Genomic DNA, 25,897 nt, shown 5'->3' on the forward strand with positions numbered 1-25,897 from the left:
CAAGGGAGTCATTGTGACAGTGCAAAATACATTTATGTACATCCCTCTTACAAAAACACCAATATGTTAGCATTCCGTGAAGCATGCTGGTTCTCAGGAAAAAAAAAATCCTATAAGAGAGTGAAATAGCAGCTCCGAAAGATAGCTTTTTTTCTTTTCTTTTCTTGAGGACAACCAAAAAGTTTTTTTTTCTTTTTTCTTTTTAACTACTAGAGAAATATCACTAATACATACAGATATAAAAGCAGCATAGAAAGATACAGGTTTCTCACCAACTAGGAATAAAGAGACTAAATGTGGGCATATGGATAAACTACAATGCATCTTCACATTTGTCCAACACATTTACAAGAAAAACACCATTGGGAAACCTCACAGGACAGAAGTGTTTTAACACCAAGAGAACTACTAGTTTTTAATAAAAAATCCAAACAGGGTGGGGTTGAAAAATTTTGGAAAGGGGCTGGAGCTGCAGCCACCATATTTTTTTAAAAATTATTTTTCAATATAAAATGAATGAGCTGGAATAGACCCAATGTCTTACTCTGTGAAACCTTGCAAAAGTGAAGAAACGTTGAAGGGTTATTTAGGGCAGCTGGCTGATGTTGAAGCTGCCAGAATGCTAATTAACTGCAGGCTGAGTCTCTTACTTCGGTGTGTGTGTATGTGCGTGTACATATATATAAAAAGGAGCCTTTGTGTTATGGCATTTTTTTTCTTGCTGCTGTATTCATACATCCCACTGCAAATCATCTTTCATTTTTCATTCTGTTCACCTGGTTATTATTATTTCTTTTCAGAAACAGGAAAAAAAACTGAACATCTGTGTCTCCTTCCAATCTGCTGCACATCTGCGCATTTGTAGCGGGTCTTCAAAGTTCAGTTAGCAACCCACGGACGCCATTCATCTTCTGGTTAAAATGTCTACTGCTGTATCCAATGCTCATGCCCTTGAGGGGTTTCCTCTTTTTTTTTTTTTTCATTATTGTATATAAAGAACATTGTGACTTTTAATATTAGCATTTTTTGCTTTCAACAGCAATTAGCAATCTCTTGGTTTGCTGTTTGGTAAAGCATCGGTTAATGAGGTCATCTAGTTTAAAATCCCAGCTACTTGAAAATAACAGGGAGGAGGTCAAATCTAGCATTTCATGTTATATTCTCTGCTCTCTTTTCAGTTCTCTAAAGAAAAGATATCTTTGTTATCCACAATAAGTCATTACGACCCGTTACTGGCCCTCTGTGTTTTTACTACCGCCTCAAGATACAGTTAGGTTTGCTCTTGCTGAAGTACTGAAATAGGATAGTTCATCTATAAACAAACAAACAAAAACATGACTTTGAGCCTCTGAGGATGAGGAACTGGTTTCATATTGGTTGTGTTGTCTTTCCTCCAACAGTTCTGAGTTCACGTCTAGCGAGGGGTTGTCTCTATGGTGGAAGGGGTCCCCGGGGTGGTTGACCTCGGAGTAGCTGCTGGTGGTGTGTCCATTGGGCTCCCAGCCCCACTGCTGGGTGTGACGGAGGAGCTGACAGCAGGTGTGTCTCCCTGCTGTGGTGCCTGCAGGGTCTGTCCACAGATGTGGTGGTGCTTCTCCCAGTCTTTGTGCTGGCAAAAGGAGCCACAGTATCGTGCTGTGTTACACCCACTGCAGGTCTCGCTTGCTTTACGGCCACAATTCCAGCAACTCTGAAGGGGAAAAGGAGATCCCAGGTGAATGCACCATGCAAGGCAAAAGTCTGATCAACAGACCAGGTGGTACTGTCCCCTTATTTTCAAGAAATAATGGTCATAATGCATAGTACAGGCGTATGTGCATGAATATACACAGCAAACATGTTAGATGCAGGGTCTAGTGTTAATTATTGTCCCAACTTCTCCACCAACCAAAATTATGGCACTGAACAAAGTAGTTAAAGACCCTGTCAAGTTTTACTATAAAATCCTTTCTTTTCAGTTTTGGCTATCTTTGTATCTAAATTCTCCATTCACTTTTACTAACTAGAAATCACTGTTCCCAAATTATTTCCCCTTCTAATACCAGTACTACAATGGTCAGATGCTTCTTCCTTGTAACAAAAATCAAAAAGGACCTATCAGACCCTGCATTAGAATCCAAGAAAGACAAGGACAACGGAGTGGATACGACATTCTATTCCCTTCTCCTCTGGGAGATGCTTGATAGGGAGAGGTAGGGCACTTGTAACCTCTCGGTGCACTCAGTACTTCCCACTGCACTTAGTGTACTTCACAACCAAACACCAGCACAATCTTAAAACAACCCTCTTTACCTCAGCAACCTGGATGGCATGATCCTTGGTTTATTTCACTGCGATTTTTTTTAAGCAGCCAGTGCTAGATAGATAGTAGGTGCTCCATAAATACTATATTTGTGAAATGAATAAATCAAACAATGCCTAATTCGGCTTTGTCAAATGAGAAATGAGCTGATGTAGCTCCTTTGCAACCCAGGAAAGTCAGAAGAGCAGAGGGAACGTGGGCTCATGTGGGAGGCAGGAGACTAAACTCAAACCCTAGCAAGTCAGCTGCCTATCTTAGGTGGTGTCTTGCAAGATGGGTGAAAAGCAAAAATGAGGTTGCCTTTGAGACTTAAACTTATTAGAGCAGAGGTGTCCTAGAGACAGAACACCTGTGTGGGACAGAGCTCCAGAAGGCAGGAGCAATGCAGAGAAGTCTAAATGTGACAGTGCCCTCAGGGGGCCTTCCAGGAGACTGAGCCACAGAAAGCTGACTTTAAATGTTCATTTACATGGTTAAATCTTCCTAGTTCCTAGGGTGAAACCAATTCCACTGTGAAATGCTATATCAAGTGATCTTAGCTTTGTGCCATGTTTTTTATTCTTTATCTTCATTGGTTTTGACTATTTTCTTGCAAAACAAATTCCTCACTACAATCTAGTAACCCTAACCAGCTGACAGTGTGTAGTTTTATCACAATTAAAATAGCTTTTTTTTAAAAGCCCTGTCATAGATAAATACTACAAGTGTCCCCATCGTGTTCCTTACATCTGTTTTGCTTTCAGCACCCAGGTTGTATAGCCCAAGATGGGCTCATGAGTCTACTGAAATTATCCCTGTGGAGTGCTAGCCCATCGCTCCAACACATAAGGCTCTGCTACTGTGCAAGGTGTGCCAGGGAATAGCTACTGGTCATGTTGTAACAAATAAAAAGGCTCCTAGAGGCTTTCAAATGCCAGAAGACTTTAAGAACTCTGGTTTAAAACTTCTAGAAAGAACTCAACTTTTTATTCTTCACTATTCAAAAATTATGACCCACGGAGAAGAAAAACTAAACTTATGATCTCAAACTAGGTGAAGTTAGCTAAAGAGATCTAGACACAACTTGGTTGCTATGTCAGTCACAAAAATGAAACTAAAATAATCAGTACTAGAACTTAGAACAAAGTTTTTTCTGCTTCAATTAGGAAAATATCTCAAAAGAGGTGAACCTCTAATCAGAGGCTTCATTACCATTATTCCTCCTCAAAATTAATGCCCTCCTCCCTCAAAATTAATTCCACTGCATTGCATGGGTGATGGTTCCACAAAGACATGAATAAATACAGGCTGGCCCACCCTTCAAAGCAGCGAGGTATGACACTCAGGGCTTGGAGGGAAGTTACTTCTGTAAGGCTTAGCTTTTAGAAGACTGCCAGCTGGAGTCTGGCACAAACTCAGCAAATAAGCGATATTCCTAAATTACATCAGAAAATCCCAATTAGAGAACAGAGACCCAAATCCAAAACAATATTTTAAGGAAATTAAACATCTAATCTGAGTCAAGTGGCTTCTTTAGGAAATACCCTGGGGTGTGAGTCCTATCCGTTTTTTGGCAGAGGCACATTTTGGCAGACACAAGGGTGGTAACTGCCCAATGTTCAATGGCTCCTTCAGATTGAAATCAGATGTACACAGCATTCTCAATTTAAACTGATTAAACACACAGACTAAACCAGGTAATTACAAATGCATGTGTTGGGGGGTGGAAAAAGGAGACAGAACGGGGACTTCTTTATTTTTTAAAGTGTTTTCAAAGATGGGAACAATTTTACAAATAAAAAAAGTGGAATTTTGCCAAATACAGAAACAGATGTTTTAGATCGCGAAGCTGCTGGGAATTGAGGCTTCTTGCCTAGCACTGCCTGGTTCTGATCCAGGATTTAAGGACTCCGGCTAGCTTTACCTCTGGTTCCATTCTGAGGCTGTTCAATTCTTTTTATTTACTGCCCACGAATGGGGCAAAAACAACCTTTAGCTGTAGGAAGGTACAACAGAGCAATTTAAATGATCTGGTAGAAAAGAATAAAAAACATGTGTCAGGAACTTTAGTGCATTCTCAACTAGCAAAGAACTCCAAAGTGCATGCTCCTTTTTAACAGCTAATTAGAAGGCTGAAAAAGCAATTCCTAGTGATGTACTCCGTTTAGGTGGCCCCACTGAATTTCTGGTTGGCTGGTCCATACCTGTGCAGCTGATGCCCAGCCAGTGCCTCTCAGCCTCTGAACAGTACAGTCCTGGGAGCAGAGGCAGGTACAGGACTCTCTAAGTACTCTAGGTCAGATCCTTTTACATTTCTAAGACTTCTATTCACAAAGGTGCAAACTGCAAATTATGTCTAATGCCCCAGGATATGTCCATAAAGATAGGGGACAAAGGCAGTCAATGGCTTAATTGAATTTTACAGTTTCTAATGTGTTTTTTATGTTTATTAGCTTTTAAAATTTTAAATAATTGCACTTGGCAATTATTCAGGCTCTTTAGGTGTGATACTGTTAACCGAAATTGCACAAGAGTAAATTCCCAAATATTACTTCATAGTACATTTCATTTGCAAAGTTAGTGTGTTTTTTATAGTCTTCACTTATTTGTGATACTATTTTTTCCTTTTCAGCATAAGGAATATTGTCTTCCCTATTTGGAAAATGAGAACAATTCGACTGACCAAAGTTGTGACTCAGACGGAAGAGTCTGAAGCCGAACACAAACCTCACCTTTGCTAAATATGCTAAACTCAAGGCTCTATGTGGACAGGGAAATGATGGATTGAAGCCTTCGGGTGCTAAAACCACATATGAAAGACTTCTGACAGTGTTTTCTATCAGAAATTCTCTTTGCCCTTTGCCTCTAAGAAAAAAAAATCCCCTTCCCCCTCCCTTTTTTTTTTTGGTACCAGGGATCAAACTCAGGACCTTGCACTTGCGAGGTAGGCGGCAGCACTGAGCTAAATTCCTGGCCCCTCTTTTTGTTTTCTCTATACCGAGAATGGTCACTCTATCCTTACTGGCCAAATATATCCCTTCTATTCCTTACTGTTGATATTTCTTTTTCTGAGAGGCAAAAGATTTTCTCCTGAATTACTGTAAGTTTCTCTTACACCAAAATGCTCGCTATGTTAAGTAAAACAATTATAATTTAAGCTCCCAACATGTAAAGAATTCTACAGAAGGGAACACACTGACTTAAATTCACACTGGGATCAGAACATTTTATACCTGCATTGCACTACAGTTGAAAACACTTTCATGTACATTTTACAGCTCAGGAAACAGAAGACCTCAAAATAACCTCTGTACTAAAAGACTTGCCCAAAATCACAAAGACAGGAAATCTCACAGCCAAGGTCTGAGTCCCCCAGGACTCTGTCCAAAATGTCACACAGTTCAGTTCAGATCTTTTCTTAGGTCCCACTGAGGCAGAAAGGTTTCAAGGGCACTTGTAATTACTGAAAGTGGACACAGTTGGGCCAGAATACTGGAGGTACCAAAGGCATGGTGCCATGGCATGTGACAAAAATAAAAATGGCAAAGACTTGTGTTTCTTCTCCAACTTCATTACTTAATGGCTTCAGAAACAGAGGTGAGTTACTGAGGCTCCTGAAGCAAAAGTGCATAAAGTAAAGAAATATCAGCTGCAAGAGAATTCAGGGTTATTTCAGTGCTAAGCACAGTGCCTGAGGGTCAGGGAGTCCTGAAGAAATGGCCAGAAATAATACCACATCTTCCTCTTGGCACTGGTTTGAAGAAAGCAGGTGGAGATATAGTCCCTGCTCCACACCCTGCACCTCTCTACCTCTGTAATTAGCTCATGGCCTAAGTCCAAATTAATCCCTCCAACTACGAGCATTGACAGCTACAGGGAAAGAACATCATCTTATTACCCCTACAACTTATTACTTTTCTTTCACCCTAACATTCAAACATTCTGAAGATTCACCACTACTGATCATTTCCCAATTTTTCCTTTTAAATGCCCCTTGTTGAAATTCCCTAATTTTGGTCTCCAAGATTTAAAACTCTTCTTTCTTATACTATAACTTCCACTTCTTTTTGTTCATTTTTCTCTAAGTGTTTGTCAAGAGGGAAAATAACATAAAGAAATATCCTGTCCTTCCCATGCTCCCCCGTCAGGTCTTAACTGTGAGCTGTAAGCCAGACTCTGAACCCTGTTTCTCCACGGCCACCTCCTTCCTCAGCTGCAGGCTCATATTACAGCCTCCTGCACTGGGTGTGCACTGGGTGCTCCTCCAGGATGCTCCTCCAAGTGAGTGTGCCCTGAACTTCATTCTGATGCCTTCCATTTGGGTCAATGGCAACACTTGAGCCCTAGATATTTAGTCGATAACTCTAACTCTTTAGTACCTGCAACCACTCCCTATTGAACCATTTCCTCAGTCACTCTGTCCTTTCCTATGTCATGGTTACTACTCAAATTTCCTTGAGGCCTTTCCTGTTAGAATCATAGAATAATTTAACTGGGTTTCCTTCTCCCTCTTCTCTCTCACCCCATAACACACACACACACACACACACACACACACACACATTTGCCAGGGATCATTTTTAATAAAATACTTCTAATCATCTAATATGTATCTCTTCACCACCTTGACCACAAATATTATCCTGGCCTTGCAGCTGAGAAGTCCAAAGCTCCAACAGTTAAGCAATTCAAAGTCATCCCAAGCCCAGTGCTCTGGTTCACTATGCCATGAACTCCTATGGATCCAACAACTAGCCTTAGTGCATGCCAAGGCTTCGGGCTTTTAAATAAATGCAACAACAACACAACAACAAAAAAAAACAACCCTTATTTTCTAGCCAGCATCTCCAAACCTTTCCAAACTCCTGCCACAAAGCAATCCCCAAATCTTCTGAACCACATAATCCGGTATAGTCACAGCAAAAACCCCTCTCCTGGTACCAATTCCTATACTCATTCCCATCACCAGGACAAAATACCAGACAACCACAACCTAAAAGGAGAGGTTTATCTGGCTCACAATACCCACTGTGTTCAGTACATGGTTGGCTGGCTCCAAGGCAAAAAAAGCCTGGTAAAGGAAAGCTGCTGCTTCACCCCATGGCAGCCAAGAAGCAGAAGCAGGGACAAAAATAGAGTCTTCCAGGTCACTCCCACTCTGTGACCCACTTCATCTGAGCAGATCCCATCTCCAAACATAAGACTTTTAGGGGACATCTTAGATCAAAACCATAACAATCAGTGCATACCAATGGGTGAGGGCCAAGGGAAGATCTGGCTTTTTAACAAATATAACAAAAACCTTATTGAAACAGGATCACCGATCATGCTCTGGGATTGGACTGTTCTGTGAGGGCTTTTCCAGGACCACACTTTGAGGTTTCTATGTGGCAACCATGAGCCCACACAGGTGACACCTGAAGAGTTTAGGCCATACTGGAGAGACGCTACTGGAGGTGGTACCAGTAACTCTAGAAGGAGCAGGGGCGGAGAAATTTGATTTGCTCACACCATCAGGGTTTAGCAGGCTCTCAAAATATAAAATGTAAAGACCTGATCAGTGTTTCTCTTTAGGTACCACAAAACTGCCTAACTTGAGATAACTATGTGGTTCTGGACCTGTGAAGACTGTTTTAGTCTGGGAGCAACATTTTGGTGCTTAAAACTCAGAATTAACTGTTGGAGCAGTACAACTACTAATCAGTTTCTATACTCCTTTCCAGTTACTTGCTTCAATCACCCAAGCTAGATCAAGCTCCTCAAGGAGGAGCTGTAGATGTTTCATTGTAAATGGCCATAATCTGACAATGTCCATTGGAAAAAAGTTAGGAAATGGAAACGAAAATTGAGGGGCAACCCACTTTCTGGTCCCTCTTCTGTCTTAGCCAGAAGCTTTCTTTCTCCCAATAAATTTTTCCTACTCTTAACCTCCATTGTTCCTAGAATTCAATCTTTGATTTTAGAGAACACGAACTCGAGTTTCGGATATCTAGCAGGTTTGAGAGTTATATCTCTTCCCCTATATCACTTTGGAGGTCTTCCACTGAGATTACTGGTCAGAGGTAAGAGTCTGCTTTTGTTCCCTAGGTTCTAACTTTGGTCTTTTTGCTTCATAGATTATAACTTTTGTTTCATAGGCTCTGGACATTTGTTTCATAGATTCTGGTTTTTGTTTCATAAATTCTGGCCTTTGTTTTGGCTTTTGTTTCAAAAGTGTCTTAATTTTAAGTCGTGCTTTAAATGTTTGCAAATTTCCTGTTTTTCTTATGCACTGTCTTTTGTTAAAATTACATTTTATTCTTGTTCTGTATGTGTTGCATTTAGACTTAGTTGCTTAAAAAGGCCATAAAATGGGTCTCTTATGAAATCATCTCAGATAAAGACAGTTCAGGCTTTTATCTGTCCCTTATAGAATGCTAAACAGTGGTTACTCCGCCAGCTAGTAATTGCCTTTGGGGCAGCTGCCACCCTCAAAGCACAGGACAGGTTTCTCCAGTTGCCCTCTGGTGAATCCCTACTTCCACTGACGCCAATGGTGGGTGGAATGTTGACCAGATAAGCAACTGGGTTCCTTTCGGAGACAGAGCTCTGATTGCGTGGAACCAGCAGAAACTGAGGTGATGACGGAGGCGTCATGGCCAGGGCTACTCCCTGGTGGATATCCAACGGTCTCCCAGAAGAAACTAGCTCCCTCCCGGACAGCCCATCCAGGTAATCAGCAGAAAATCTCCATATCTTGTCCTATTTGGACTCCTCAGTGAGGTGAAAGGGGAACTCTGTCAGTGATCATCAGATATCCTGTCTCAGAGTGATCTGAAGCAATGCCGTCACAGTCCTTTCTTAAGCGTCCGTTAAGAGTTGCGCTACAAGTCTGGACTGCTTTCTCTACTACTAGTAAGACAGACCTCTAGACAAATGTCAAAAACTCAAATCTTTGATAGATTAAAAACTACCTGAACCTTCTCTCCCCCTCCGAGGCATGGTCTTCATCATTTATGTGTGCAGGGGAGAAAAATGTTTTTTCTGATAGGTTATGGACTTTGGAACGTTGACTGTGGACTTATAAAATGCTATATGATGATTTTTTGATGTTTAAACAACTTGAGCTTTATTGGGGCCTTTTCTCTCTGCTAGTGAGTTAAAAACTCCCCTTAAACTTTTCTCTAACTTGTTGGGAGTTCATTTGAAAATCCCTTGTAGTCAGGCCATTTCTCCTTCCAGAAAGTAAGACTAAGGCAACTTGCAACAACTGTTTTGTTTTACACTAGGTAAAATAGCAATCAGTAACCTGCATTTGTGCTTTTACATGCTAACTAGAATATGGGACTATTTTAGCCAGCCTTTCTCTTCATTAATGCCTACATAGGAAGTCCATAAGAGTACCTTTACTATGTAGGTAGTGGCCGCTAGGAGGACCTATGAGTTTCAAATACTTAGTAAATTTAAAGTGGACCTTAAAGGAGTAACCTTGTTTTGCTAATAAAAGTTGGCTAAATGACTGGATAGACAACAGAAATTTCTCAGAGCTTTCTCTACCATAGGGCCTAGGGCAGAATCTCTGATTTACCATCTCTGAAGGTGATCTCTTTTGTAGGAAAGTGTCCTAATTAGACTGTTGATTTATTTTCCTCTCTTTCAAGAAACCAGAAATCAGTGGTTTAAATCTCTTGGTTTGCTAGCAATACTTCCTTCTCTAAACATGATTGTTATGGCTGAAGTCAAGTTGTGCTTTGAGCATACCTACTGGAGTAAGGATATGAATTACCTGAGGAAGATAAGATCGTGCACTGGTAAAGGGTAGACAGTCCAGTCCAGTTTTATTTTCTGGTTCTCTCTCTAGATGGTAGCTATCTACCCTGGAGTGTTATAAACCTTGGGGGATGCCCTGAGGACACCCCAGGGGGCACAGGAATCAAGCAGAGACTCATGGGACGCTATATTTGTTTCTCTTGTTTCACATTAGGAACTCCATATCTGAACCTCTTACTCCTATGGAATATATTACGGAGTAATTTAGTATTTCTCTAAACCTGTGTATGGTGTGCCTACCTCCTAAAGCTGAGTACACAGAGGAAAGTACTATGATGCTATCTCACAATTAGAATTATACTGTAAAAGAGAGAAAATGGTCAAAATCATCTTTTGTTGAGATTTTCTTTACATTAAAAAGTAATTCTTGCTTGTGTTCAAATGTAAATGTGGGACAGAGAAAAATGAGACTCCTCACCCTTAAGACATTCAGCACCTCTAAGCCTGAGGCTACTCCTTGGCCTTTGGAACCTGAGAACAAAGTTTCCAAGACAACCTTAAGCCGTGACCACCAGGTGCTGAGGGTGGAGTTTCTAGGCCAGCCATAATTAAAATCTCCATGAGGCCATATCCATCCTTAGCTAAGTTGTTCAGGTCCCTCAAAGACAACATCTCTTGCAGGAAGTAAATGACAAATATGGGACTAACTGTGTTCATGTGTCCTTTTCTCTCAGTGATCTAAGACAGATTAAATGAGACCTAAGAAAGTTTTCAGATGAACCTGATATGAACATTGAGGTCTTCAGAGGACTTACTCAGACCTATGGAGTAGATTAGAAAGATGTAATGTTGCTCTTAAATCAAACATTGATTTCTAATGAGAGACAAGTAGTATTACAAGCTACTACTACATGTAGAGACAAATATTATCTTAATTTTGGAAGCTCAAAAGACAGGCAGCCAGGGGAACAACTGGTTCTTACTGGAACACAATCAGTTTCTATACAAGACCTCCACTGGCCTGCCAATCAGACAGGAGATTAAATACAGGACATTTTCAGGCATGTATTCTTGAAGGTCTAAGAAACATGAGAACTAAGTCCTTCAATTATTTTAAATTGTCAACTATTTTACCAGGAAAAAGCTGAACATCCCTGGATCCTGATTTGATAGGAGGAAATACTATAGTTTTTCCCAAGTCAGTCTTGCAATAGGTAGATGATATGCTGTTATGTACCCCCTCAGAAGAACTTTCTAGTCAAGATATCTGCAATTTTCTAACAGAGGGGGATTATAATGTTTCTAGATCTAAGGCACAACTTTGCAGCCTTGAGGTAAAATACTTAGGCCTTATTATATCTAAGGGAACCCAGAGACTGGGGGAAGAAAGAATTAAACCAATTCTTTCCTTTCCACACCCCAAGACTCTAAAATAGCTAAGGAGATTCCTGGAAATTACAGGCTTTTGTGGCCTTCAGATAGCAGGATATAGTGAGATGGTGTGAGCCCCTATTAGCTTATAGAGAAACCCAAGAGACAGACACCTGGGACCCTCAATTCCCAGATTGCACTCTAGAAGTTCAAACAAGCACTTCTAAGTGCCTAACTACAGGACACCATTTCAGTTTGTATGTTAATAAAAGGTGAGACATGGCTTTGGGAGTGTTTCTACAACATCAGGGAGCTGCTCAACAGCCTGTAGGGTATTTCAATCATAAATTAGATATTATAGATTCAGAGTAATTCATTAAAAGGGTAAGCCCTAAACAATATAGTTAGAACACTTTCATTCTCTCTCAAGAGGCAAGAAGGAGCCATTTGGGTTCTTTGCTTATTGGTTTGATTTTTCTGCTAGGCAATGCAGTGGGAGTCAATCATAGCTTTTGTCTCTGGAGACATGTTTTGCTAAGGATTGCAGATCCACTCTGGAAAAGCTCCTGATCTTCATTGTCCTTCTACACCTGAGATGGTTAAGTTTTAGTTCTTGTGCCATACTCAAAGGCGCTCTTCTCTCCCTTCTCCACTGCCCTGCTCCTGAGAAATAGGGCAGTTTAATTCAAGGTACTTCCCTTTTCTGTGGCTGCTGGATTTCAAGACAAAGCTTCCAGAATGGTGAGTTTCCCTTCCCTGGAATCCTTCCAGAGTAAAGCTGACCTTCGTTTATCACTGGGCCATATAGAAAACTGGTCTAGGTTTAATCCTGAAACTCTCAAAAGATAAATGTAAAAGTTTTAGTTCAGATTTATCTGTCTTTCAGCCCTCAGGCAAAATTAGAGAATGGAAAGAACAGCTGACCTGGCTCTGGCCACTTCCTTGCACCTCTAGTCAGCCGCCACTGGCACTGGATGAGATAAAGTCTAAGGGGCACCTTGGATTGGGCACAGAACAAGAGAGATAGACAAGGATGCCTTCTTTTCCTTTGTTTCTTTTCAAAATGGGAAAAACTGTCATAGGTAGACATCTGCAGCGCAGCAGGTTGGAGCCTTGGCAGGCCTTCTTCCCTCACTGCTTGGAATTCATATTTAGCTCCAAAGAGTGTCACCTCGTCTCTTCTCCATGCAAACCTGGCCTGAGCAGACCCCCACTGGAGACAGTTAAAATTACCTTTAATAGTCTGTCCCTTCAGAGGGAACAATTACATGTGGCTATCAAACTATGGTTATCAAAGCAACAATGAGAAGCCTGTATACCTGGATATTCTAGTCAGATAAACCATCAGCTTAGGGCCCATCTTAAAATGGTCTTTGCTTTCACAGGTGTAGTAGTTTTTATTCCTTTTGATTCTTATTACAAGAGATCTGTTAATTGATCTACAAAGTTCTGACTAGTCTTATAGTTATAAATCTAAAATTATAAAAATTATAATTCAACTTGGCCAAATACATCTGAATGCACTCTGATTTACAAACAAGTTGTTTTATGTGTGTGTCTGCCTGTCCAATTTGTTATAACATCTACAGCTGTTATGTTTGAGCTTTTTTCTTTTGGCATTTTGGATTTTTTAAGATGTTTGCCTGTAACTCAAGTTGGCTTACAGATAAATGTAATTAAGGACATGGTTCCCCCAGGTTGCCAGATGATCCAAACAATGTCAACTGGTTTTACAAATACAGTACATATTGTTGTCCGTGTATAATTTGGGAATCTTTCATTGGTCAAAAATAATGTGTTAATTGCTATGATCTGGCTCTCCCAGGTCACCTAAAATTTTGTTAAGATAATAAAAACTCTTGGGCTTAGGAAAACTACTGGACAGGACTCCCCTTGGTAAATAAAAGAGTGGCTGCCTGGAAAAAATTTATTCCAGGGCCGGGGGTTTAGCTCAGTGGTTTTGCTGCCTGCTGCGCAAACCCAAGAACCTGAGTTCAATCCCCGGTACCAACAGAAAAAAAAAAAAAAAATTTATTCCAGCCTTTGTTCACAATGGGGACCCCAATAATTTCCATAGCCTCATGGGAAATACATCGCTAAACATATCACTGTGATAGGTATACACTGGTCATGGGCTAAGTTTTCTGTGAAAAAACAAGGTTTTACTTAAAATGTTCTTGGTACAAAGCAAAATTAAATGACAAGGGGTTTCATGTAACTGATACTCATTGTTATTTCGTGGTGTACTAAATATCATTCATGCCTTCTGGGTGTACAGGTCTTCTAAGGCATTGTTTATGGTAATGAGCTTTTTTGACTCGGGCATCTGCCTTTCTCTTGCACTCCAGCTACTTGTGATAAGAGGTACATGTCAAGCCAGCATGAGATAGCCAGTCAAACAGTAGTTTTCTTAACAACTTATATATGTTATATGTGTCACCAGACTTAGGGATGTTCAGCCGTCAAACAGTTGAAACAATGTCACACACTAAAATTAGAGGCTAAACATTATGAACTCGTAAGGTACATTTATAAGCTAACATGTATGTTCTCTTTAGATGGTATCCCTCTAAAGGATAACAAATAGAGTTTTCTTTATGTCATTTAAAGTCTTGTGATTGGATGGAGGTGTTTGACTGAAAGACTATTCCATACTAAGATGGACATGTAAGTTTTACAAAGAAAATGTCATCATGATTGCCATGCTAAAATACTATGTGTAGCTCTTAATCCTAAGTTTCTGTATAATATATAACTGTTGTCTGTTAACATTCTACAGGGATTCAACTACTAAAACAACCATGGTTGGTAAAAAATAACAGCCCTCTAACTGTGCTTTATACTTCAAAAGTGCTTGATGTTTTAACTTTTATAATAGTTAAGCTCACTGCCCATACTAAAATACTATGTCGCTGATCTTCTCTTCTGGGTGTTCAACAACTAAAGTTTGGAGACCAAAACTAGAAAGGTAACTGGGCTATGAGGACAGCCAATATTTTGGCCCTGGCCCCTCAAGGTCAACAAAAATCCAGGACACAAAGGAACCTTTCTTACAGGATCCTACATCTTTGGTAAGTCACTCAACCTCCTGAGCAGGGAGACTGCTGGGCACCAGAGGACAAAATGTACCATGTGCCAAAGGAGGGTCACAAAGAGGGAAAAGTCTCCCATGCTTTCACTGAAAGCAACACGGTCAAGCAAGGCCGTGACCCATCCTGACAACTGACACTGACAGAGGAGCTGAGAGGCTCTATGCGTGGTTCCAAAGTAATGCCTGAGGAGACTTAACTGACCTTGATAGATAGGCAAGAGGTTTATACTGATTGGCACAGGTCTCACTTTAACTTGGTCTTAAACACTCAGCAAAAAAGAATAACCAAAGGAGGTATAAAATAATGCTATAGTAATAAAGCTAGATATAGAAAGGGGCTCCAGTCACTGACCCCTTCTGGCAGTTTCTAGCTACGCCAGTAGCTGACCAATTATGGATTATTAGGGAAAAACAATGGTAAAATCTATAAGAGCTCAGCTAGAGTTTTAAATTTCTTAAGTGAGATTTGTTCTTCAAATTATCTATTTTCTTACAGCTAAAACTAGAGAGACTTATGACAGAGTATCAAACTTATACGTAACTTTTATCAATGAAAGAATCTAAGTGCCAACAGGTTACAATCACTATTTCAATTTCTAAGAGTGACTTTCTCCCCAAACTGCCCTTCCATTCTAGTGTGCTCATGCTTAGATTATGCATGCTCTAATTTCTTAAAAGTTTTGTTTATTCTTGCCTAGAGCTGCCAAACTCCAAGCAGTCATACAAATGGAACCAATGACAAATGTGCTAGCCTTCTTTTACTGGGATCCCCCACATCAACCTTGTAAACAGCTTATTAATTGCTAAACTACAATACGACTTCTATGCTGGGATTCTGAAGTCCCCTGGACCATCTCCTTATCCTCTTTGTGGGAGGCTATTACTAGTTCCTCCCAGCGGAAACCCTTGTTGGCCATATTCATAGCAATTCTGCTGACCTTATAATTTGGCCCCTGTGTTCTTAACTGTTTGTCTCCTCCAGACTTAAAGCTATATGGCTACCAAGATGACAATGCCTGGAGCCTTTAGATAGACCCTCTGTAGAGTAAATGACTGCTGATCATAACTACTACGACCCTCTTCAGCTGGAAGTAGCCAGACTGGTCTTCGCCCTTTGCCCCCTCACAGCAGTTAGGGGTACTTCTTCAGAGGGGGGAATATTACCCATAGGTAAGTTAATTAGATACCTTACAGGCAGTTAGACAGGGCCTCCCTTAAGGTGCCAGCCCTCCAAGAGCCAAAACTGCAAGGAGCCAACATGGAGAACAACTGAGGCACATTCACTGGTTAGCATTATAAAAAGAGGAGGCACTACTTCCCCTGGAGATAGATAGCAGTGATTGATATTCTAAATGGAAAATTCCTTGTTTGTGACTTGTTTCCCCATTGGATCCCCATTTAATCAATATTACCCAGGTGACTGTACTTGTAATCTTATTGGTTGGTCATGGCTTTGTCCCACCTCATGCCCACCCTGTAAATTTCCATTGGGTCTTATAGTTTTGTTCCACTTTGTACCCACCTCACCACACGGCTTTACTGTACAAAACATCCTTGAAAAGTGGGGTGGGTGGGCAACCCACTTTCCGGTCCCCCTTCTGTCTCTCTTAGGCAGAAGCTTGCTTTCTCCCAATAAATTTTTCCTACTCTTAAAAAAAAAAAAAAAAGAAAATTGAAAAAATTTAACAGTTCAAGATGACTAGATTCCATTAATTTTTTTTTGATTTATGCTAATGCTGGGATTATAAAAAAAACTTTAAAAAGATAAAATATATAAAATATCATATTGATTAGGATCTGTCCCAAGTGTCATTCTGCTAGGGATAATAATTATTAGTCTATAAGCCTCAAGTAAAGTTAAGGAACTAGGTGGAAATGACTGGAGAAAGTCTAGTGAAGAAACAGGCCCCCTAGCACAATCAGGAAAAGACAATTCCCACCCCTGCCATATGACTATTAACAAGGTGGCAGAGAGCCAGGCAGACCAGGCTTAGGAGCAGCTCACACACAGTCCTTGTGAGATGCCAAGCAGGAGGCTGGGCCCCTCCATGACACAGCTTTCTACCCTGCAAAATGAAGAAAACAACTCTACTCTGACAGAAGCCTGAGAAGAAAATGAGCTACTGAGCAGAAAGCAATTCTGATCCACACCTCGCACAGTGCTACACGGTCACTGTGGGTCTCATTTCATCTTGGGTGAAGCAACCCTCAGGCAACCTCCAGTCACTCTGCCGACCATGGGGTTGCCACTGTCTAGGAAGCTGGTTCATGGGAGGGTCCATCCCAGCAACAGCACCTTGTTTCCTACAGAAAGGGTCCCAGTTCGGATGATAAATTATGGGGTGCTCCACCCCTGACCAAACAATACCCGTGCATTATTCCTTCCTACCTCTGTGTTTTTTTCTTCCTGCTGGTCTCAATTAAATGTTTTCAACTCTTCTGTCCTCCTTTAGGATCTTGTGCAACCCTTTACTGTCAACCTTTGAGAACCACTGGTTTTTCTAACCAGAGTGAGCATTATCAATTCCATTTTACATGTGAAAGAAGAAGGAAAGCTTAGAGACAGAAGCAGTTTTGAGATTCTTGCACTTAACACAAACAGCTCAGAGGAAACAGTTCCACTGGGCTAGAACGAGTCTTTTTCTGAAGCTCAGGTTCCTTCTTATAGTCTCTAAAAAAGGGAGAAGATAAAACAATATGTGTACTTACATGACCTACATATTTTTGTGGACTTGAATTATATAGGTTATAGATACAATCTAAATAAGAAGGTGGTTGATGTTTACCATAGGAGATAGCTTCAAATAAAGAGAAGGAAAGAGAGAAGGGAATGTCCAGTCATAAAAGTATAGTACTATGGGAAATACGAGCACATAACAACACCATGAATTTTAGCTCTTGAAACACTATAAATGAAAATACTGATGTAAAAAATATATTTTAAACAGCCCCGTAAGGTAAGTGAATAACATACCATTTTTTGAGAAACAGTCTGACAAGAGTAAAATAAATCATCCCTGAGTGGCAAACAGTTCAATTCAGTCTCCTGAGCCCTGCCCTCGGACCCCTCTGTCACACCGCAGGATATAACCATCCAGTCAGCTAAACATGGCTGGTCTGTAAGTGCTGAGACCATGTAACTTCTTACCCACAGCAGGACACCGAGAAGGAGGTGCTCAAGTGATGACAGGAGGGTATCAAGGCACTGTCCTGCCTTTCACATGGGACATGGTGAACCACTTAAGACTGTTCTACTTACCCTTCCAACCCAAGAGAAGCTGTGTCTGTCTAGCTGGATTAAATAACTGATTTGAGCTTTTAAACATTTTGACTAGTGTTGTTTATGCACACACCAAAAAATGAACAAAGGTCACCTTCCCTGTGACCTCTACACATCTCCCAGACGGATCAAAGCCAGCAAGTTTCTGAAGGTGGTTCAAGTAACGTCATCTGATGTGCCAATTTCAAGCCCAGTAGGTCCACTGAAAAACTATCCTTTTCAAGTGTCACGTCCTGCTCATTCTATCTCATGGGTATCCAGACAGCACAATTAACCCCAACCCTGGCACCACTACCAGCCACCTCGCCTATCCATCTTCCTCCCCATCTCTCTCCTGAAACAGCGATGGTCTGACTCTGACTGATCTTTCCCCAACACTCAGCGCCACGGGGCCACCTGCTTCTAAAGCTTCCCTCCTTGTCTCCCCTGTTTCCCACATGAGCAAAGCAAGCCCACTTCCTGAGGAAGCAGCAGAAGCAGGAGGGGTGGGGAGGGGCGGAGGACAGCTGCTAACCAGTCCTGGTCATCCTCAAGTATAAGAGACCTTCATGTCAAACTTTCTTACAACTCTATAATTTAGTTATTCAACTCTCAGTGAATTGTAGTCAAGACAAGCGGTCATTGTTGTACTCTCAGTGCCAGAACTGTCCCTGATATGTAATAAAAGCTCAAGAATTTACTGGAAGCATAAACAAATAAGTGGATATGTGTAATTTAAAGCTGTATGTATCAAATAACCACTTCCCTGGGGAGGTCACAAAAAAAGAAGGTCCATTAATTTCTGAATATAGTTTGAAAATCAATAGCTGTTACATTTAATGGGAATGCATATTTTTTTTCAACCAATCACTATCATAGTCAGACCCTTTTCTCCCCCCTAGGAAAATGAAGAGCTTTAAATGTCTAAAGCACAACACTATGTGGGCCTTATTTGGGGACAAATGGTTAATCATCAAGAAAAATCCCTGAATATGACATCATAGGTGAGAATTCTGAGAGGTACTGAACCACCAGGCAGATTAGCTGGGCCACAGGATCCTAACCTGATGGGCTGCCCACCCAGGAGACCAACCGGGGGTGGGAGGGTGCTTTACACACATCCAAGGAAGCAGAGCTCTTCTGGCTGGCCAGCTTGGGTTCTGGAAGCTCTGCAGACTTGAGGTCTATTCAATACACAGTATTTAGATAACACTAAAAAGTGGTGTCAAGATCCCTTTTTTTATTCTGAATAGATTTTATAATAAAGACACAAAGCTCATACAGTAGTGAAAGCATACAACAAGTCATTGCCCAAACACCAAGACTTATTAATTCACAATTTCTTCCTAGACACTTGTTTTTAGAATTCACGGACTTATACTCTTTAACATATACATAGCTCTAAAATGTTCATGTGCAAGCAGTTTTGCAGGATGATAAGTGTGCCTTACAATGTTACTAACTTGTACAAGATCTCTTCAAAAGATGCTAATAAAGATTTTTTTTACAGAAACATAAAACGCACCAAGTCCTTACATATCTCAGCTGCTAGATGCCAATAAAATTGAATTTCTGTCTAGTTTAGGTCGACAATGGAAAAGTCAGCAGTTAAAGGGTAGATAAACTTCCCTTTGTCCCTCTCTTCCTGAGAAACTTTCAAATGTTGAAAATCAATTCCTTTTGTCCCCGTTATTCATCTGCTACACATTAAATAGAAACTCTGGGCATTGAGTGATTCCCGCAGCGTCTTTCATCTACAGAAAAGCCTGGTACAAATTAAATTCTGACTCTCCCTCACAAATTACAGATATGTATTGTAGTAGACCATTGATTTATCAGTTCATGCCTTTGAGTTCAGCTTTGTGAGAGAGACGGGCTAATTGTAGTCTTTTATCCAAAGTTTCTTTGGGGTTGATGATTGTGATGTTGCATTAATTAAGGTGGGGCATATCTACGTGGCTTTAATTTTATGGGACATGTTTTTTAAAAGTATCGTTATATTCTAGTTATTTACTTCCCAGATTCTGGAGTCATTTAGGCTATTTTTGCATGCATATGTGTGGAATATATATACTGGAATAATACTAAATGATATCACTTCTGACAGCAATGTTATTTAAGGACCATCATAACGGTTATGACAAATAGTGTGGGAATACAGAGTGCCTACAAAATCTTTAAGAAATATTTAGTTGATGTAAAAACATGTTTTTACAACTGGACTTTAGGACCAAGAGCTAAAGAAGTTAATTTGATCCCCGGCCTATCACAGCCCTTTGGTCAAAAGGAAACCATGCGTGAGCACATGACAGGGAGACAGGGAGCCATGTTCTGAGTCTTTAAACGGTGCTGGAAAGTTGTAAGAATTTCACATTCATCTATTTCATAGAATACATTAAAAACCTATTTAGTCTAAATGTCGTTTTCTTCCAGGTCTTCCATAAAGACAATATGATTAGCTCTTAGTCAATTCCACAAGTGCGTCAACATCTCCAAACTGCTCTGCATTTCTTCCGCTGTGAACTGTCGCCCCCTGGGATCAAGAGCACCCCGGTTACGGAAGCCACCCTGCTCCCTCGGGAGCGGCCTCACCTCGCTGGAGTCCTCCTGCTGATTGATGACGGCCAGCGCGTCCTCTGCCGCCTGCCGCTTAGCCTCAGCCACCGTGCGCTCCATCTTGGCGCGCTCCGTCGTGATCATGTCATGGGCTTTCCGCTCCGCCTCAGACACGGCCTTCTGTAGCTCGGTCATCGCTTGGCGCTTCACCTCGTTCACAGCTTCCTCTGTGGGGGGGTCAGGCCGGGCCAAGCGGATGGACAGAGAACAGCGAACAGCCGCGTTAGTGCAGGCCTTGGGCGCTAACAGAATCTTAGCGGGCAGCGGGCCTCTCATCCACATTGCTGTGCAATTCTGGCTGTCTGAAAAAACTAGCGGTCTTTGAGATTCGCGTAGGAAAGCAAACAGTGAGAATTGGGGTGAGAATTTTTCTTTACGCCCGGAGTGGTGGCACACCTGTAATCTCAGTACTCAGGAGGCTGAGGCTGGATAGCAGTGAGTTGGAGGACAGCTTAGGCTACATAATGAGTTCGAGGACAGCTTAGGCTACATAATGAGTTCAAGGACAGCCTGAACTACATAGTGAGACCCTGTCTCAAAAACACCAAAAAAAAAAAAAAAAAAAAAAAAAAAAAATTTCTTTAACTTGCACTTCTGGAAAAATATTTAAAATGTATCTATCATCCCTATTACTTTCTAACCAGGCTAGTGTCTACAGAAATGATTCTGAGACCACACTTAGTACTGAAAGGACAAGATTATTCACAAGAAACCTGTCTGGGCCATTCCAACACATGAAGAAGACAGAATTCCACAACAGGGGCAACATGAATCCAGGAAGTCTGTGGGTAAAGCATTATTCAGAAAATAGGAAGCAGTATATTCTACATGTACACAGATATGAGTTCAAACCATTATTTTCTGGTAAAAAAAACCCCACAACAAACTGCAACACAAGAGTTAAAAGGTAACTCAGCAAGTAGCACAGACTTTTACAATAAAACTGATGATGAAACAAGATGATCTGGTTTTGCCTTTTTCTGAAGTCACTTTCTGAGTAATACAGATTTATACTTTAATAGACCAAGTGACAGGCTTTTAATATACTCTAATGTCTAAGTTTTAAGCTGCTGTCCTTCGACTTCACCAAAGGCATACAAGAGCTCTGGATAACCGACTGTTGCTCCGGACAAACGTGACAGCATCTACTGCTGGCCAACACGGTTGGCCCTGACTGTGAATCTGCCAGGTGTCCAATGAGCTCTTATTTTTGGCTGCAGTAAGGGTACAAAGATTCAACTAATGTACACCATAAGACTGACAACTAAAACAAGTAATTTCCATTTTAAAAAATTAACTCTTCTAATTAACAAGGGAAAATATCCTCCCCCTGAATTAGTTTATCTAATTTTCATCTTTATTCAAAGCAAAATGACAATGATTAATTGAAAATTTAATAAGCAGTAATTATTAACTTGGCAAACCTAGTACCAATTAACACTCTATTAAAACTAATTATGACATGTTTCATTCAAGTGTTTGCACTTAATTGTTTCACCCACTTAAAAAGCACCTTAATTAAATGTTGTTTAATTAAAAACATAGATTCCTAATAAAAATGTTTTACTGTAGATTAAAAATGTAAGAGATGCATGTATTCCTATGGTTTCTTAAATTCCTATGGTTTATTTCACACATCTACATGTAGTCTAGGATCGTCAGCAGTTCTTCTGCAGAAGAAGTAATTCACTATCGTGACTTTTGTGGCCTGTCACTTCAGAAGCACTATTCCTGAAGAACATTTGTTTGCAATTACTGTCTGCTAGGTTTTACCCATGAAAATATAAAGGTATGATCCAGACTGGAAATATTAACTAAAAATGTTAAGCCTTTGTTGGCTGCTTCAAGTTATGCATTTAAAATCTGGATAGAATCAAGGTACTGCAGACTGAGCTTACAGTGCCTTCTTCACCAGGGGGCCAAAGATGCCTTTATTACCCTATCATAAATGACTCAGGGCACCAGGGAAGTACTGCCCTTCTAACTATACAGCCAGGGTTTAATTTAGTTTGAATATTCAAGGTGAATTAAAATTCTATCTAAGTGGTAATACAGGACAATAATTTTTGCTTACGATCAAAGCTGTAGCTTGACTAATTGTATATGCAAATCAGGCAATTTATATTTAAATTATGCATTCCTATTCTAATCCCACAGGCATATACAGATCAGCAAACAGAATTGGTAGGACATTTGCAAGGTGCTTGAATATTTATTACCAACTGCAAACATTCTCTGATCGTTTGAAAAGAAATATATTGAAGAAAACATTCAGTTGCAATTTTAAAACCATCTTTATGTTAGATTTTTTTCTAGTTTTACAAACATCCTGTGTAACTTCTGAATGCACATGTTATATGTGCTGTTACTTTAAAGGAACATTACTTTTAGGAAAAAACTGATGTGGTGTTCAGTATTTGTTGGGGTTTCTAGTCTTTAAAAAAGCGAATTAATATGTTATTAAACTTTATTATTGGAACAAAATTTGCATAGAATATGTATATAAAATAAGAATATCAATATTCATTCTTGGCTTTGATAACTGTACTATGGTTATCCAAGTATATCCCTGTTTTTAGGGGAAAAAACAACAAAATGTTTAATAAAGAGACAGCATTTCGCAAATTACTCTCAAATGGTTGGGGAGAAATTTGTGATAGTATAAAATATATATCTTTCTCTGATCAGAGAAATAAAACAAGTAAAGGATTTAGAAAAAGAGAGGATATTAAAGCAAATATGGTGGGGCCGGGGATTTAGCTCAGGGGTTTTGCTGCCTGCTGTGCAAGCACAAGGACTGGAGTTCAATCCCCAGTACCAAAAAAAAAAAAAAAAAAGATCAAATATGGCAAAATGGGAGAACCTAGAAGAAAGCTATTTTTTTTAGTTTTTTGAAACATTTATGGAAGTTTGAAATAACTTCAAAATAAAACAGTGCAAAACGCTATATGACATGTCAAGCACAATGTACACTTTTTGCAATTATAATTTTCTGTGAAAAAAGTATACAATGGTTATAGTATAATGTTTTATTGGAGTTCTGCCATGTTGGTATTTTTCAAATGCCTTAGTTATCTTTGGCCACAAAGCTAATGAATAGTACTTTCATTGGAAAGACATAATTTATAGGTTTCTTTTTCGTTTGTTTTGTTTTGCTCACAGCCAATTTCAGAATACAAGGAAGGAAAGCCTCCCAACAGTAACAAGCTGATCTCAGATGTCTCATTCTGTCATTGGTGTTCCCATCATGGTGTATGACTTGACATTGTCAATGGGAGAAATGCCTTCTAGGAAGTCTACATGGGTCTATATGATAAGCAATTGCTAGAGACTTCCAGGTAAAGCTGCCGTCCATACCTTAGGCATTTAATATACTGATTAAAATTTAGCATCCACCAGAGAAAACTTCCCAAACTGTTCTGATGCAGATGATTAGAGACACAACCATGAAAAGAGCATGAATTTAATCTACACAGTACTAAATCATATTTCAGAATGATGACCTAATATACATGACAGATGCATCTAAAAATTAATCCAAACATTTCTTTGGTGAGGTTTAATCCTTCCTACAGACTATACAGACCCAAAAGAAGCAAGTGTTCATCTTGCTTTTCCTTCTAAGTCTCCCAAACCTAAAGTGGAGGTTCCAAAACCCACAAATCAGGCAGCGAAGAAAAATAATGGTGGATTCAACAGATTATAGTATGTCAAGTAGGGGGAAAAAATTGATTAAGTGGAAAATACACAGTGCAGTTTTAAATCTGCTTTCAATTGCTTACCACTTAAGGTAAGATTTCCTTTGTAATAGCTATTCAAGTTGACTTTCAAACAAAGGTGGTATATTCAGAAAAATCTACTCTCAACTTAATAGCAGTCCAACAAAGACTTGAGTAGATAATAGCACAGAAGGAATTTGGATTACACGAGACCTCACTGCCAATTTTCCTTTAAGAACTATCAAGAATTTAACTTAAATACAGGTAAGTAAGGGAAACAGAGAAAGACCCTCCTCCTTTGACATAGTCTTCCTTCTGCTGTCCAGAATGACAGTTCTTTGTATTTACTGGAATATGATCTACTAACAGCTTAAAAAGGGAAAAGAAAATGCTCAGAAGGAAGATGTAGCAACTCTTTCAGCTAGATAACACCCAGTATGTTTCGAACAGCTTGCAAAAATGACACGATTATCATAAATTAGGTAATACTAGATAGGTGTGCAACATGTACATTTTAATTCTTAAACTGAATTGATCTATATAATTTCTATTCTGGACATGCATGAAAGCTTTGTGGTTCTTAATCGAAGCTACTAAATTTAAGAATACTATAGATTTTAAAGCTTTTTTTTTCAAGACAGGGTCTTGCTTTGTAGTTTAAACTGGCCTTGAACTCACTATGTTGCTCAGGCTGGCCTTGAATTCACAGCAATCCTCCTGCCTCAGCCTCCAGAGGGCTGGGATTACAGGCATGCAATACCACATTGGGCAAGATTTTAAAGACTATCACTCTTAAAAAAAAATCAGCATTTCTTAGAAATATCTATAAAAAATCTTGGATAAGATACAAGTAACCTCCCACCTGGGGGATGGAAAAGACACTAGTCCTCAATAAAAGGAGCCTAGTACCAAGGCACGTAGGCTTTCAGGTCTAATGCCCCCTACCACCCATGGTAGCTGTCTACCCTTTACCTTTTCCAACTTTTTTTGTTTCCAAATAAACTGTTTTTTGTTATACTAAAGAAAATAAATGAATAAAAAGATATAAGTAACCAGAGATTCAGCAAGTTTCACAGAACATGGCTGAGTCAAATCAAATCCCAAAGAGAAATTTTTTGCACAAAACAGTAACAAAAACTTTGTCCCTGTCTCTTTCATTGGTGCTTTCAGCCCTGTACGCATCGGACTGCAGAAATAGCATTTCCCAGTTTGCCAACTCAGATAGAAAAACTATCTTAATATTTGGCATTACAGCACCCTCCAAGCCACAAAATGTTTTTCATGCTTTCTTTAACTCTTGAAACAGGTTTATGCTTTATTTCCTGAGTTGGGCTCTATATAGGTTTTTGCTCAGCTAGTGTCTCACCAAGAATCTGCCAGATTTGAACTTAAGGCCAATAACAACTAGATGGGTCAAGACCTTCTACTACAAAATACAAAAAAAATACCTCTTCTTACAGAAAGCAAGCAGTGTATATGCAAAGTAAAAGTAGAAGCTTAGCAACTTTGTCTTTTAAGTTAGAGTAATTTCACTCTGATCATTGAATATTGATCAACACAGATCAATTTTATAAGTTGACTGTAACCGAAAAATCCTTAACAAGTCAACTAGATTTGATGTGATCTCTTTAAAGAATGCAAAGAAAATGCTGAAGTATGCAATTTAATTTCTAAAACACTAGGGCTTTTTCATTAAAGAAAAACTGCATGCAAGCTAAGACCTCCTATTTCAGCCTGCAACCGTTATAGCCTCTGAAAAGGAGATTTAGAAAGGAAATACTGCCAGCCTTTCAATTATAATGGCACTAGCA

General features: G+C 39.8%; 1 protein-coding gene across 4 annotated transcripts in view; it reads right to left on the minus strand.

Moving 5' to 3' along the window:
* Runx1t1 (RUNX1 partner transcriptional co-repressor 1) overlaps nucleotides 1–25,897 on the minus strand; it is a 111,004-nt gene that overhangs the window by 3,731 nt on the left and 81,376 nt on the right. For all 4 annotated transcript variants that reach the window (XM_087190593.1, XM_087190596.1, XM_087190595.1 and 1 more), the window contains exons 10-11: nucleotides 20,344–20,534; nucleotides 1–1,690 (exon numbers count right to left, since the gene is read on the minus strand). The exon at nucleotides 1–1,690 is cut by the window's left edge and continues 3,731 nt beyond it. In XM_087190593.1, coding sequence (XP_087046719.1) covers nucleotides 1,415–1,690; nucleotides 20,344–20,534 — 467 coding nt within the window. In that variant the 3' untranslated portion in view covers nucleotides 1–1,414. The remainder of the gene's footprint in view (nucleotides 1,691–20,343; nucleotides 20,535–25,897) is intronic.

Source organism: Heterocephalus glaber, unplaced genomic scaffold (genome assembly GCF_053883595.1).
Source record: "Heterocephalus glaber isolate CG9 unplaced genomic scaffold, H.glaber_assembly_v1.0 deba00001553, whole genome shotgun sequence".
In the NCBI taxonomy this organism is placed as follows: domain Eukaryota; kingdom Metazoa; phylum Chordata; class Mammalia; order Rodentia; family Bathyergidae; genus Heterocephalus; species Heterocephalus glaber.